Here is a 15667-nt window from a genome sequence, read left to right on the forward strand (position 1 = left end):
GACCAACTTGCGTAAAATATTTCAATTCACATTAAATTATAATAATTTCTTATCATTGTAACTATTTGATGTCAAATTTTGTTAGAAATAATATTATCAATATATAACTTCTAATCTGATAATGCATTTTCAAAAATTAATTAAATAAAAATGTCAAATAATCCAACGTTTAATAAAAAAATTTATATATATATATATATATATATATATATAAATTTAGTTTCAGAGATAGTACCAATTCAATTTTTAATTTTTAATGGTAAGTATTAAATTTAAATTATTATAATAAATATATTATATTTTTTAAAACCCGTGCAACGCACGGATACAAGTCCTAGTTTTATATATTCTTGAACTTTATTTATTTATTTTTAAATTTGTCGCTTTTGTACTATTTTCCACGCATGTTACAGCTTTGGATGTAACAGCATATGGCAGCTTAGTGTCGCAGTGTGCATTATGTATGGTATTTGTTAACAACCTCCTTATTAAAAGGTAAAGTGAGAGCGTTCTCATTGGCAGAGTCTCCCACAACACAGAAGCTTGCAAATAATGGATTCAACACCTCTCCACTTTGTGTTCATCCCGTTAATGGCACCGGGTCATCTTCTTCCCATGGTGGACATGGCCAAAATGTTTGCACGACGCAAAGTGAAAGTGAGCATAGTCACAACACCCCTCAACTCCATCCACTTCCAAGAGAGCATAGACAGAGAGATTCAATCTGGCTCACCCATCCAGATTCTGCACGTTCCGTTTCCATGGGCCGAGGCTGGATTACCAGAGGGGTGTGAGAGCCAAGACACTCTTCCTTCAATGGATCTCCTATACAACTTCAATGTCGCCCTGAACTTGTTGCAGCGCCCAATACAAGACCTTTTACAAAACCAAACCCCATTTCCAAGCTGCATAATTGCCGACACAAATTTCCTGTGCGCGGCTGAGGTTGCAGAGAAGCTGAATGTCCCTAGAATAATATTCGACGGGACTAGTTGCTTCTATCTGCTGTGCTGTCACAGTTTAAACAAGAACAAGGTCCACGAAGCTGTGTCTTATGATGAGAAATTTCTTGTGCCCGGAATGCCCCACAGGATCGAACTGCGAAGGTGTCAACTCCCCGGGATATTCTACCCTGGCAAGGACTTGAAGTTGCAAGCTTTCCGTGAGGCGATAAGGGAATCTGCGAAAAAAGCATATGGGATAATGGTTAATAGTTTTGAAGAGTTGGAAGGGGAGTATGTGAAAGAGTATGAAAGGGTTACGGGGCATAAGGTATGGTGTGTAGGACCTGTGTCGCTGTGCAATAAGAATGACACGGAGAAGGGTCTGAGAAGTAAGAGAAACTGGAGTGATGAAGATAGGTATGTGAAGTGGCTTGATTCATGGCCTGAAAGGTCTGTGATTTATGTGTGCCTTGGTAGCCAAAACCGTGCAACGCCAGAGCAGTTGATAGAAGTGGGGTTGGGATTGGAAGCGACAAAGAGGCCATTCATTTGGGTTCTTAGAGGTGCATATAGAAGAGAGGAAATGGAGAAATGGTTGTTGGAAGATGGGTTTGAAGAGAGGGTGAAAGGGAGAGGGATTCTGATAAAGGGTTGGGTGCCACAAGTGTTGATACTGTCACACAGAGCAATAGGAGCGTTTTTGACACATTGTGGATGGAATTCAACGGTTGAAGGGATCTGTGCAGGGGTTCCGTTGGTGACTTATCCTCTGTATGCTGAGCAGTTTCTTAATGAGAAGGTTGTGGTGCAGGTGGTGGAGACTGGGGTGAGTGCAGGAGCTGAAACTGTTGTGCGTTTGGGAGATGAATTCAAGGCTCGAGTAGAGGTGACGAGGGACAATGTTACGGATTCAATTGAGAGAGTATTAGGTGAAGGCAGAGAAAAAGAAGTGATGAGGGAAAGAGCAAGAAATTATGCAGACATGGCAAGGAAAACAGTAGAGGAAGGTGGTTCATCTTACAACAACATGTCTCTGCTAATTCAAGACATCGTTCGTTCGAAAATGTCACAACAAAATGGCACACCAAATGTTTTTTTAGAGTAAATTATGTTCAGAGATGCCTTAAGCTTGACTCAGATCGCCCTCTTAAATTTTAAACTGGGTGTTTTTGCTTAAGCTTTGTCTGTATGAAGCACGAAAAGTGGATCTTTGATTTACGGAATGTTAAGCTTTGTCTGTATTTTTAAATTTTTATCAACTAGGTTTCATTAATGTTAAGAAATTTAATAAATATTTTGATTCTCATTAAATTTTTATTTAGTATTCTAATCTAAAATATAAACAATTATAATTTATTTCAAAGTATTTGATATCAAAAAAACAATCATCTTTCTAATATTGAATATTTGATAACATTATGTTTTCTTTACCGTAACTTTTTATTATCTTATACGAATTAATATTGAAGTAGTAAGAAAATGGGTACAAATATGAGTACGAGATCATACCCAGTACCCGGTGGAGATGAGATTGAGACAAAAGTTTGATATCCGTTGAATTTGGATATGAAAATAGAAATGAATTTTTTCTACGAAAATGAATATAAGATAAAAAACTCGTCTCGCACCACCTCGTTACCATTCCTAATCAAGAATCAACCTCCACTGAACCACGCCAACTCAAACTCTGCTTCGTTAAACAGAGGCGACGAAAAACCAGGTGGAAATTTCTTGTCCAAATCACGTGAATGAAAAACACCAAACTCTTTCACCGTTGCGTTTTGGAAAGTAACAAGTGTTATTTATGTTCTGTCTATAAGCACAAAATCGTGTCTCAATTTAGGTGGTTCAACTCAGGTCGTGTCCATCCTTGGAACTCATACCATATGCATGCCTTACAACGAGTATTTGGTTATCAATAAAAACAAAATATGTAATTGGATTTGGATCTGAAAGAGTGAGCAGAGACACAAAATTCGTTCATTTCATATTAGATATTCGGATTCATTAAGGACCTATCCATTAACACCTAGATGAACAAATTGAATACTCGTTAAGAAAAAGAGTTGGAGAGCAGAGAAATAACAAGAATTTTCTCAGAAAGACCCAACACAGAAGCTTGCAATTAATGGATTCAACTCCCCTTTGCAACCTCCACTTTGTGTTCGTCCCAATAATGGCCCCGGGTCATCTTCTTCCCATGGTGGACATGGCCAAAATGTTTGCACGACGCAAAGTGAAAGTGAGTATAGTCACCACAACCCTCAACTCCATCCACTTCCAAGCTAGCATAGACAGAGAGATTCAATCTGGCTCACCCATCCAGATTCTGCATGTTCCGTTTCCATGGGCTGAGGCTGGATTACCAGAGGGGTGTGAGAGCGCAGACGTTGTGCCTTCAATGGATCTCCTATCCAATTTCACTGTCGCCATGAACTTGATGCAGCGACCAATAGAAGAGCTTCTTCAAAACCAAAGGCCTTTTCCAAGCTGCATAATTGCCGACAAAAATTTCGTGTGTATGGCTGATGTTGCTGACAAGTTCAACGTCCCAAGAATAATATTCGAAGCATCTAATTGTTTCTATCTCCTATGCTGCTACATTTTGAACAAGGAAAAGGTCCATGAAGGCTTGTCTTATGATGAGAAATTTCTTGTGCCTGGAATGCCCCACAGAATCGAATTGCGAAGGTCTCAACTCCCCGGGTTATTCCATCCTGGCAAAGACTTGAAATTGCAAGCTTGTCGCGAGGCGACAAGAAAAGCTGCAAAAAAGGCATATGGGATTGTGGTTAATAGTTTTGAAGAGTTGGAAGCTGAATATGTGAAAGAGTATGAAAGGGTTACGGGGAATAAGGTATGGTGTGTTGGACCTGTGTCGCTGTGCAATAAGGATTACACGGAGAAGGCTCTGAGAAATAAGAGAAACTGGAGTGATGAAGATAGGTATGTGAAGTGGCTTGATTCATGGCCTGCAAGGTCTGTGATCTATGTGTGCCTTGGTAGCCTAAACCGTGCAACTCCTGAGCAATTGATAGAATTAGGGTTAGGATTGGAAGCAACCAAAAGGCCATTCATTTGGGTGCTTAGAGGAGCATATGGAAGAGAGGAAATGGAGAAGTGGCTCTTGGAAGATGGGTTTGAAGAGAGGGTGAAAGAGAGAGGGATTCTGATAAAGGGTTGGGTGCCACAAGTGTTGATATTGTCACACAGAGCAATAGGAGCGTTTTTGACACATTGTGGATGGAATTCAACACTTGAAGGGATCTGTGCTGGGGTTCCGTTGCTGACTTTTCCTTTGTTTTCTGAGCAGTTTCTGAATGAGAAGATTGTTGTACAAGTGGTGGAGAATGGGGTAAGTTTGGGAGCTGAATCTGTTGTGCACTTGGGAGAGGAAGATAAGGCTCGAGTTCAGGTGACAAAAGAAAATGTTGCAGATTCTATTGAGAAGGTAATGGGTGAAGGCAAAGAAAAACAAGTGTTTATGGAAAGGGCTAGAAACTATGCAGACATGGCAAAGAAAACAGTGGAAGAAGGTGGCTCGTCTTACAAGAATATGTCTCTCCTAATTCAAGACATAGCAAGTTTCAAAATGCCTTAGATGAAATATTGAGGTTTTTTTTTTATAAATTAAAATAAACTACTTATGATAATTTCCGTATGTTTGTGATAATTACTTTCTTTATTTGTATTTTATGTTCTTTGCGGAAAAAAGAAGTGGAAAGTTTTGGAGAAAAATTACACACAAATATTCTTCAAAGTAAAACTGGCTTCCAATAAAAGTTCATAACTTTCACTTCCTATTGTCAAAATAAGGACATACTTCAGAGTTCAAAGGTAGTGCAAGATGTAGGATTGAAACTCCATTGCTTACTCAAGAGTACCAAACTCAAAAGTCATAATAACAAAATAATAAAGTAAAAACACCCGTTATTGCACACGAAACTCTATATGATAATATTTGTATCATGATTACTCTAAAAATGTCAAGAAAACTTGAGATAAGTTAAATAAAACAAAGAAGATGCAGGTTTTGAATTTGAGAAGATAGTTTGAAGCACTTAGCATGAAGTTCGCTGAATCTGTCAAAGAGTTCATGGAACATCCAAATCAAAGATAAAAGCTTTTCAGTTGAATAAAAAAAAAGAGCAACCTGTAATATATTTTGGGGTGTACCAACATATCATTACTCTATCTATAACTATCGGAAGAAAGAGTTGGAAGTGCAAAGGTAGTAGCAGAACCCCAAAATTTCAGAGAAGACAAAGATTGCCACATTCCTTTCTCTTTGGCATTTTATTCTTGTATATCGTTTATCACGACCATTATATTACAAGTACGCTAAACGAAATACAATACCTCAATTAGTATTATCCTCTTTTTCTTCTATGTTCTAGCTGCATTTGGTTATCAGCATTCTAAAATATTAGTATTATCCTCTTTTTCTTCTATGTTCTAGCTGCATTTGGTTATCAGCATTCTAAAATATGTTGAGGTGTTATTTTCTGTTTTTCTATTTTGTCTTTTCTTTCCATACAATAATAGTTTGTATATATATCCTTTAAAGGAATGGTAAATAGACAAGACATTGTCATCCTTTTATGCTTGAACCTTCTTGGAATCCTGCTTTTCTGGTTCTCTTTTATATGCTTTCATCCATTCCTTATTAGAATGAACTCAAGGCCACAGTCTTGCCCTTCACTCCATGGATTCCCAAACTCAAGCCATCTCATTCCCTTCACAGAGATCGCCAAATTACTCGCAGCCAATGTCGTTTCTGTCACCGTTTTCCTTACACCCCTCAATGCAGCAAGGTTAAACAATGTCAATGCTAATTTGGCCGATGTTTGCTGAACAGTTCTTCAATGAGAAGCTCATTATGAACCACAAGGAGGAAGAGAACACTCAGAAAGTACCGGTTTCTAATCGCAAGTTATTTATTCAGGAAATTATTAGTTCCTAATTATTAATAAAATAAGAAAGAGTTAATCCTTTGGTTTATTTAATTAAGAGATTACCTCCATATTGAGTTTTCAAATAAACTCATGTCATGCATCACTATAAATTTTGACATCTCAACTATACAGACATTTTAAAGTCCATCAATCATTTGTCATCACATAAAAATGTATTAAAATAAAAAAAAATGAATATAAAGCATGAAGGAATGCACAAAATCTATAATAAAAAATTACACTTCACAGAACATAGACAAACTATATCTATTATAAAAAAAAAAATTAAATAAATACATGGAACCACTTATATTGTTCTCCATGGATAAAAATCAAATTAGCTAAATTATCCACATAATAATTTTCTTCATGAAAAACATGAGAAATTTTGAACTACATATGCCTACAAAAGTATAAGCATCGACATCATCTCCTTCTAAGACTTTAAAGAACCGCTCATTGATCCAAGAAACCATGGTAAACTAAAGTAGAATCACTACTTAACCAAAGTCTCTGAAAATCCTCCTAGAAACATGCTCTATGGCATAAATGACAACTTAGAATAAATAGAAGAGTACACTCTTAAACAAACCGAAAAACTACTCACATATTCACTTCGACTTCTTCTAAAAATACCATCACATCACATGTAGCTAAATCAGGACAATCCATAAATTTATACGTAGGGTTCAAGATACTTTTTCTTTATTTATTAAGATTTGTTTAGCTTTTAATGACATTCTTAACTGGTCTAATTGGTTAATTTTTCCATATTTTTATCTTTAGACTTAATTAGTAATTTGGTCACTATATTTAACTTTTTGATTTTGATCGTTACATTTCTTTTTGAATCAATTGAGTTCCTATTTTTTTAAAAAGACTGATTTCCTTTTTTTTTTTTGAAAAAAACTTGATATGACTTCTTCTGCTAGATTGTTCAAAATTTAGGTTATCTTCTATTTTGAAACTACTCTGCGTGGCACATTCCAAAATAGAAAATGATTTAAAATTTGACATATGACACCTAAATAACATTCAAGCTAATTTAACTGAATAGACTACAGATTTGACAAAAATTCAGACTCAATTAATAAAAACATTAAAACTAAATTGAAAAAAAAATTATAATAATTATAAGTTAAAATATAGAGATTAAATTATTAATTAAGTCTACTTTTAAAGTCAACTACAAAAACCACTAAAACCACTTTATAGATGACATTTGTTTAGTCATTTAGTAATATAGAGGAATAGGGCAGCTGTACTTTCAAAATAATAATATATTTACAACCGCATTTAAATAACTAGATATCAATTTAATTTAACTCATCATCATGTTATGGTTAACTAGTTTAGTTCTCATTATTGTTTTATTTTTAATTTCACATTGGTTTATGAAACAACACGTGTTATTCCGTCATATGCATAAATCGTAATGACATGAACACCAGGTTGTCAATGTTGTCGTTTGTTTATTAGCTAACATTGTTATTTAAGAAAAAAAGAAATTCAAAAACTAAAATCAATTTTTTATTTAAGACTAAACTAAAATATGAAAAAGAGTGGGAAAAAAAAGATCGTAAACCCTTTTAACATGCTGGAGCAAAATGTTTTTCCTACTATTTATAGTCATTGCCTATGTTTTTGTTTTCTCTCTCTCTTTTTACTAGTTCCCCCACTCCCTTGGTCAGGAATTAGTTTTTTTTTTTTTCGATTCTGTAATTGTTTCTAGTTTGACCAATGGTCTAATTCTCCAACTGATAATTAACCCCAATATATGTACAATGAAAATCAGATTTTTTTTTTTTATCTATACAAGATAGAAGTTTAAGTGAGTCCAGTTGGATAGAACCAGCTTCCAAACTCAAAAAAATAAAATAAACACTTAGGAGTTTTATAAATTGTTTGTTGATAAGATTTTTACATTAATTAACAAGAAACTCAAACTCAAATGTTTCAAATTCTTGTGTAATGTACGAGTCATGTTCTTACTTACGGCTCCAATCTTCTTTGTTAGCTGAGAACCATAAAAGATTCATCTAAGTAATAGGTTAACACTAAAGACGTGTTGACTTGCAATACCTGCAAGTCTTCCACCATTGCAAGCTGTGCCGGCTTGACCCGTTAACTTGCATAGATAGGCTCTTCCACCACAGAAAATAGCCATGACATGCTTTCTAAAACAAGTGTCTAAAAGATTATAAACAAGTGAATTTCAGAGTTTGTCATTCGACCAATTCAAATCCAAATGGCATCCCAAGAATCTCAGCTTCACTTCGTTCTGTTTCCTCTCATGGCCCCAGGCCACATGCTCCCCATGACAGACCTTGCAAAAATATTGGCACAGAATAACGTGATTGTTACTGTAGTCACCACCGTACATAACGCTTCTCGTTTCTCAGAAACCTTTTCCCGTGCTTCCGACTCAGGCCTCAACCTCCGACTGGTTCAACTCGAATTTCCATCCCACGAGGCTGGATTCCCAGAAGGGTGTGAAAATTTTGACATGCTGCCTTCTATGGGCATGGGTTTGAACTTCTTCCTTGCCGCAAACACCATTCTACACGAACCGGCTGAGAAAGTGTTTGAACAATTGACACCTAAACCAAACTGCATAATCTCTGATGTGAGTTTAGCATACACAGCCCACATCGCCACCAAATTCAACGTTCCCAGAATTTCTTTCTACGGCGTTAGCTGTTTCTGTCTCTGGTGGCAGCAAAAGTTGGTCACTTCTAAGGTTTTTGATACCATAGCCTCAGATTCAGAGTACTTTTCCATACCCGACATCCCTGACAAAGTTGAGATCACAAAAGCACAGACGTCAAGACCTATGAACGAAAACTGGAGCGAGTTTGTGGAAAAAATGGCCGCAGCTGAAGCGGTTACTTATGGGCTGGTCGTGAATTCTTTTGAGGAGTTGGAACAAGCATATGCAGGGGATTTCAAGAGGGCCAGAAACAATAAAGTGTGGTTTGTTGGGCCCGTTTCACTTAGAAACAGGAATGAGTTGGATAAGACTCAGAGAGGGAACAACAACAACATATCAAGTGATGCCCAAAGTTGCATGAAGTGGCTTGACTTGCAAAAACCAAATTCAGTCATTTACGTGTGCCTAGGGAGCATATGCAATTTGACTCCGTTGCAGTTGATAGAGCTTGGTATGGCCTTAGAGGCATCCAAAATACCGTTCATATGGGTCATCAGGGAAAGGAATCAAACAGAAGAGTTGATGAAGTGGATTAAGGAATCAGGGTTTGAGGAAAGGACCAAGGGGGTAGGTCTACTGCTTCTGGGTTGGTCTCCTCAGGTACTAATACTATCACACCCTGCAATTGGAGGGTTCATGACACACTGTGGTTGGAACTCAACCTTAGAATCAATATCCGCTGGCGTGCCAATGCTTACGTGGCCATTGTTTGGGGACCAATTCTTCAATGAGAGGTTTGTTGTGAATATTATAAGAATTGGTGTAAGCGTTGGGGTGGAAAGTCCGGTGCTCTGGGGTGATGAAGAGAAAACTGGGGTGTTGGTGAAGAAGGAAGATATAGTGAGAGCTATAGGGGAGTTAATGGATGAGGGAAGTGAAAGTGAAGAAAGAAGAAAAAGGGCCAGAGGGCTTGCAGAGATGGCTAAGACAGCTGTAGAAGGAGGTTCTTCTCACTTCAATGTGACCCAGCTAATCCAAGACATCATGCAACAGTCCCACAAAGACTAACGATTATCTTCGGTTATCAAAAGCATATAAGGTATATTATTTCAACAGAACCTAATTCTGCTTAGCAAATTAGTAAGATACATTAGTAATTTTGTAATCTTGAGTGTGTTTAAGACTGCCAAATTAATTATGCCCGCCTAATATTTTACCTGATGATTTTAGTCCACTAACACTCAACTAATGAGTAATACGATCTTAAGCCTCTGGACTAGGCCATTATCACACAAAAAATAAGTCCATAGAAAATACTGTTAATTAAATTAAATTATTATAGTTCTTAAAATTGAAATATTATATCATAATATAGATTTTGAAATTAGGCGAATGCCATAAAGAAAATTGAAATTATTGTCATTTTAGTCTCCTACTAGTTACTATATCTCTTAATACCACTAGCCGCAAATACTAATATGACAAACAAATTTCAATTATTAATTTGACTCGTTTTAAGTATAAAGATTTTATTATAATTTCTTGGATAAGCTACCTACAGATTAATACCGGATTAATATGTGGGTAATTTCCTGGGTAACCTGGAAAATTCATCTAATAAAATGTCATGTAATTGATTCTAGCCAAGTAAAAATATACATAAAGATAATATTCAATTAGTGATATACCTATTCAATACAGCTGTATATAATATGCAGCAAATTCAAAATAAATTCAACTCAAATTATGCATAACTTGTCTATTGCTATTAACTCTTTATATAGTTGAGTATTGTTTGATGCTAATATTGCTAATATTACGAGCAATTTAAGTGCAAGTTTGATCAACCAACCCCATAAATCCTCGCTGAGTATTGTTTTCGGCAATCTCTTTTCAAGCTCCACCTTGACAATATTGTGTTGTTTTATTTACGAAGAGGAAATCGTACAATTAGCTCAGACTTGGAGTTCTCCAATCCCTTCGTAGAACAATTTCAGAGTTTCACTAAAAAAAGCCAAAAACAGAAAGTCAGAAATCCATAGAGAGGATAATGCTATATGTAAAGACTACTCTGTTTTAACTTATACAGAAGGTCAGAAATCCATAGAGAATATTGCTGCATGTAAAGACTATTTGTAAATCCATACAAGGTGTTATATCTTGTTTTAACTTATAGCTATTTTGAATTAGATTGTGTTAGAAAGAGATAAATACGAATAAATAGGACATATTATAAAGCATTGTGTTTGCCCGTCTGGTTCCATGCTTATCTTCAAATAGTTCAATTTCTACTAATTATAGTAGATTTGAGTAAATAAACAATCTGATCAGATAGCACAAATTCCCGCACCTAGGATCTTTCACTATCCCTCTTCCTACCTGAACAGAATATGATATTCAAAGGTTAGAGATAGTATTTTTCTCTTCTTTTTTCACAAGGAGCAACAATGATGGTTATTTAATACAAAACTATTATGAGTATAATCCCACAGGCACACAATTATAAATATACGGACGTTATTTTCATCTGACACAATGGGATAAAAATTGTCTATTCACGCAAAGGCTTACAAAGGATGACCGACCACTTAATAATCAATAGACATAGGAGACAAGATCGTGATCATAATTTTTTCTTATAATCTGAAATATTTTACTTGTAATAGGACTGTAGGACTATGGTTGACAATATTTCAGAGCTTACCTAGAGAATAGAGATGAATGAGAGGTCTAAAGTCACCAAATCAAGATTTTGGGGGTCTAGGCACAAACATATAGCAACAATTCTTTATTTTACCATTAAAAAATCAATAGAAGTGTATATTTATTAATAAAACAATCCATATTTTGTATCATTGAACGGCTAAACATACATTAAGTTTTATTTACAGATAAAAGAAATTGCTTTTCATAGAAAGCACCGAGGACGAAACTTATGGCTAAACGACTTAGGAATTGTGTCCTCAACAGCTGTAGTCGACTCCAAAAAAAAAATGACCTAGGCACTTTATAAATTCATTATTAACAATTGGAGTTCATACGATGAGTCAGCCTGTCCACTTCACAGTAATATACACGTACATATTCAGACAAAGAAAAGGTTGCAGCAGTCATTCTCTGATACCTCTGGAATGTAACCTATTTTACAAACGGAATGATACCAGAGTACGATCTAGTGTGCCTAATCCTAGACCATAAGGCATAACGATCAACCCCGAAAGAAGTAGCGGTGTAGTAGAAGGCCACTATGCCAAGAGAGCAGATACAGACAAAATGGATGCTCAAAACTCAGAAAACTACTCTAAACTAAAGATATATTCATCATTAGAATTGAAAGTCATAGGTTAAGCCAGACAATCATTATTAATCTAAAAACTAATAGAAATCCAGAAAAAAAGTGTAACAGAATAAAAGTACTGTGCTATGTGAGTTAAGCCTCTAAGGAATAACTGCATAATTAAACATTCAACACGAACAATGAATATAAGAAACCTTAGACACAAAACTAAAGAAATATTAAGGAAAACCACATAGCTGGGTTTGCATTTAACAAAAAGAAAAAAATATATATATCAATATAGCTTAACCAGTATCACATCTTCAATGTAACAAAAAAAAAAAAATCTAACGCGTTACCTTACCAGTCCATAACCTACGTCAACTCCACAAACATGTGATGCGCCATAATGAAGTAAGCAGCCAGTAAATTCTCCAGTTGACAGCTCAGAATGAAGAGCTACTTTACTAGTAATATCAACACCAAGTTGTTTCCAACTTCTGTCCAGCTCTGTGTTGATGTAAAAAAACCAAACGACAATACAGTTTCACCAGAGTTGCAGGCTTTATTTATAATATCAACACCAGGCTTTATTTATGAACCTCCCGTCAAAATATACTTTGCCCGCATGCCATATATAAAGCCTCTCACATTTGAGGGAAAGATGGTTAGAAATTTAAGGTGAGTTAGAAGTTCCACATTGGTAAAAATAGGTAAGATCACCAGGAGAACGACTCGTGAGCTTTAGGTTTTGAATTGAGACTGATGTACTAATCTATTGTATGGTGAATATGCTTGGTATCTCCCCTTGAAAAACCTCACAAACCAGAAACAGAACATGGCCCGAAATCAAACTAATCAGAGCAATTGTCAGAGTTGCTCACATAACATGATTCACAATAAAAAAACATATAAGGAAAAAACTAAGAAAACGGAGAAAGGAGTAGTCTCAAGGAACACTACCAGAATGTAACGCATAAAGAAAGTGATGATAAGTGCAAATCTGAGAGTGAGATAAAAAAACACACTAACCGTCATTCACCATTGGTGGCCAAAATGCAGGTGTTGATGATGATGACAACCAGCCCCATCATCGGGTCCAACACGGCCACGAGGTATCCACGATGAGACGGGTGTGGAGTGCCAGCGCAACGAGATTGAAGGGTTTGAAGGGCAGAACTCGAACAGGGTTTGGAGGGATTATATGTCTCGAATCTCTTCTATGTTTTTTTTACTTTTAATTTTGGTCACTCTTTTATTTAAAAATCGAATCATATGAACCAGTGAAAATTTCACTTCAAAATGCAATATGTGGGTAAAAAAATGCTCCCGTAAATTAAATTGTTGTGGGTAAATATTTTCGAATAATTGTTAAATTAAAGTATGAAATGAATTTGATTTCTCAAATATTTTGAGAGGAAGTTTGTAAATGTTTTTTATAGTTTACACAGTTATAGTACTTTAAACTATTATATTTAATTGTAAATATATTTTCTTAAACATAATTTGTTACGAATCGAATTAGTAGTTTTAAATATATAAAATGGTTATTTTAAAAATTAGACTTGAAGAGTGGTATTCTATTTAGAATTTGAAGAAAAAACTAATCTTAGTTAGTTGAAGATGGTTAAGTCATGGTAAAAGAGGAGGTGTTATTAAAAGGACCTTAACTGCATGAAGTCTATGTATTTCTATTTATGGGCTAGTAAGAAATTTGAAGTGTACTTATTGTCAAAAAGTATTAATAATAAGAATTTATCAATTAAAACATCACTTAGCAGTGATTTCAAAAGATGTTGAAGCATTGATAACAGTTATTAGAAATGTTAAAAAAATAATGATGGGTGTTGTTATTAGTTGTAACAAAATCTAATTAAAAAGTAAAAGTTCAAAGAATTTGAAATTAAACTCTTTCATTAAATCCTAACAAAAAGAGTTGTAAAATGTTAAATGTATCGATGAAAAAAAGTAATTTCAAATTCTCTTAAATTAAAGAAAAAACTATGAAAAACATCTTAAAGTATTTAAAAGAAATTAAATAAATAATTATTATGCTTAATAAATTAAGTATAAAGAACATTTATAAAAAAAAAATCATGTCAATAATTACCTTATGTTTTTACAACAATACTATGTACTATTTAATGTAGCAAAGGAAAAAATAGTCTAAAATGGTGGTTAATTGCCAAATATGGTACTATATTTAAGCCACCATCATGAAGCAAAATTTTACTTAAATCACATTCATAAGCAAATTTTGAGATTATTAATTAAATATTCAAGATGTTGTTAAATAGCTAAATACATGTTACTACTGAATTAGTATAAAACATATTATTTTGATCTTTCTCAATCAACTCAAAATCAATTTGTTAGAAATCTTGGATTGTTTACAAAAAATCATGCTTGCTGTCATCAATGTTTTGCTACGAGAGCATCTCTCAAACCTAAATTGTTTCACACACAAGATATTCATATCAAAATTTAGAGAAAACAAATATTCACAGTTAGATTAGTTTATCTATCGATCCACGTTTACTTAAATTTTATAAAAGCATATTATGCGTTAAACTGATTTTATCTAATAAAAAATAAACAAAATTAAAATTTTATAAATCCAATAGTTAAATTATAAATAAATATATATTACAAAATTATAACTTTTGTAAGACTTGATGTAGATGAGTACATAAATAGTGAATTAACATGAAGATACATACGGTTATATTATAAAATTTAATATATATATATATATATATATATATATATGTTGGCTACACAATTACAACTAATATTCATCTAATGTTGTTCACTTGGAGTATGGAGTTTTGTCACGGTTCTGTCCTTACAAGGTGCCTCAGAGGGTGGGAAGAAGAATGGGTATTTAAATTGTCTTTGACCTCAACTCTTAAGCAATGTGAGACTATTAGATGTAATAGAACATAAACTCCCCTAAACAAGGTCTAAAGAAAATGAGAGTTCATTGCCAATAGAGGGTTTAAGGGACCCAATGGTTTGTCTTAGAACCTCATTATCAATCCAACAGTAAGTGCCAATGTTTCAATGTTTCGATCCCAAGTCCGCTGAGAGACATCGTTAGGGTTAATCACCATGTATCCAAGATATTGTCCACTTTGAAGTGTGAAGCTCTGTCACAATTTTATCCTTAAAAGACATCTCAAATGGTGAAAGTTAAAAGACGTATCGAAGGATGGAAGGAGAGAGAAGTATTTAAAGTATCTTTAACTTCTTTCTAAGCGATGTGAAACTATTTGGCGTGATAGAACAATAATAATAATATTAATAATAATAATAATAATATAAACAACAACAACAATAATAATAATATCAATACTAAAATTATTAATATTATTCAAAATAATAATAATAATAATCTATAACAATAATAAAGAGGATTCCCTATTTTGTGTCCACATCTCATAATACCAATTTTACCCTTTATAATATAATTATTTATTATTTTTTAAAATTAATGGTTATTTTTCATTTTCTATAAAATTGTTTATCTTATTTTTTTTATTCATCAAACAATTAACTTTTCTATTCATTTCACTTTATCTTTAACATTTAATCTCATTTTTAATAAATATAAATTTATTTTATATATTAACTTAATAACATTACATTATTATCACCTACTAAGATATTATCATATTCATATTTAAAAAATGGGTATAATTAGTTGTAACGTACCTAGTTTCGTTCCAATGTGTCTAAATGGTACCCGCTTTTAACTTTGCATCTATTTAGTACCCAAATTAGTTAATTTGCATCAATTTGGTCCCTTTTAGTTGACTCCGTTAAATGACTTAACGTCTGA

General features: G+C 34.1%; 1 protein-coding gene and 3 pseudogenes across 9 annotated transcripts; 3 read left to right on the forward strand and 1 right to left on the reverse strand.

The window, feature by feature from the left end:
- The first annotated feature begins 234 nt into the window (after positions 1-234).
- LOC114173310 (UDP-glycosyltransferase 73C25 pseudogene) lies at positions 235-2203 on the forward strand (annotated as a pseudogene). The gene is made up of 2 exons (XR_014995077.1): positions 235-259; positions 414-2203. The product of XR_014995077.1 is annotated as a UDP-glycosyltransferase 73C25 pseudogene (transcript).
- Positions 2204-2902: 699 nt separating this feature from the next.
- On the reverse strand, positions 2903-13000 carry LOC146888989 (uncharacterized). 6 transcript variants are annotated; one of them, XR_014995080.1, is made up of 5 exons: positions 12859-13000; positions 12191-12336; positions 10900-10928; positions 10402-10553; positions 2903-3709 (listed from the first exon to the last, which is right to left on the reverse strand). XR_014995080.1 is itself a non-coding variant. In XM_085673378.1 (4 exons), exons 1-4 carry the CDS (start codon positions 12869-12871, stop codon positions 10505-10507), a joined length of 237 nt encoding a protein of 78 aa, XP_085529504.1. In that variant the 5' UTR covers positions 12872-13000; the 3' UTR covers positions 10206-10504. The 6 variants fall into 6 exon arrangements, 1 of the variants encoding a protein (XP_085529504.1); XM_085673378.1 differs by lacking the exon at positions 2903-3709 and having other exon boundaries at positions 10206-10553; XR_014995081.1 differs by lacking the exon at positions 2903-3709 and having other exon boundaries at positions 10206-10553; positions 12186-12890.
- Positions 3073-4597, forward strand: LOC114183824 (UDP-glycosyltransferase 73C3 pseudogene; annotated as a pseudogene).
- Positions 7634-13134, forward strand: LOC114183832 (UDP-glycosyltransferase 73C6 pseudogene; annotated as a pseudogene). 2 transcript variants are annotated; one of them, XR_014995079.1, is made up of 2 exons: positions 7634-9648; positions 10486-10738. The product of XR_014995079.1 is annotated as a UDP-glycosyltransferase 73C6 pseudogene, transcript variant X2 (transcript). The 2 variants fall into 2 exon arrangements; XR_014995078.1 differs by lacking the exon at positions 10486-10738 and adding an exon at positions 12889-13134 and having other exon boundaries at positions 7784-9648.
- The last annotated feature ends 2533 nt before the right edge of the window (positions 13135-15667 follow it).

This window comes from Vigna unguiculata, chromosome 1 (assembly GCF_037176805.1).
Source record: "Vigna unguiculata cultivar grain cowpea cultivar isolate G323 ecotype 2 chromosome 1, ASM3717680v1, whole genome shotgun sequence".
Taxonomy (NCBI): Eukaryota; Viridiplantae; Streptophyta; class Magnoliopsida; order Fabales; family Fabaceae; genus Vigna; species Vigna unguiculata.

What these genes read in the sequence shown, in the direction of transcription:
- LOC146888989 (XM_085673378.1), bottom strand. An exon ending in TTGACGTAGGTTATGGACTG is followed by an intron (nt 10,929 to 12,190) that starts GTAAGGTAACGC and finishes TATTCTGTTCAG; the next exon opens with GTAGGAAGAGGGATAGTGAA. An exon ending in GGGATAGTGAAAGATCCTAG is followed by an intron (nt 10,554 to 10,899) that starts GTGCGGGAATTT and finishes GGCTTTTTTTAG; the next exon opens with TGAAACTCTGAAATTGTTCT.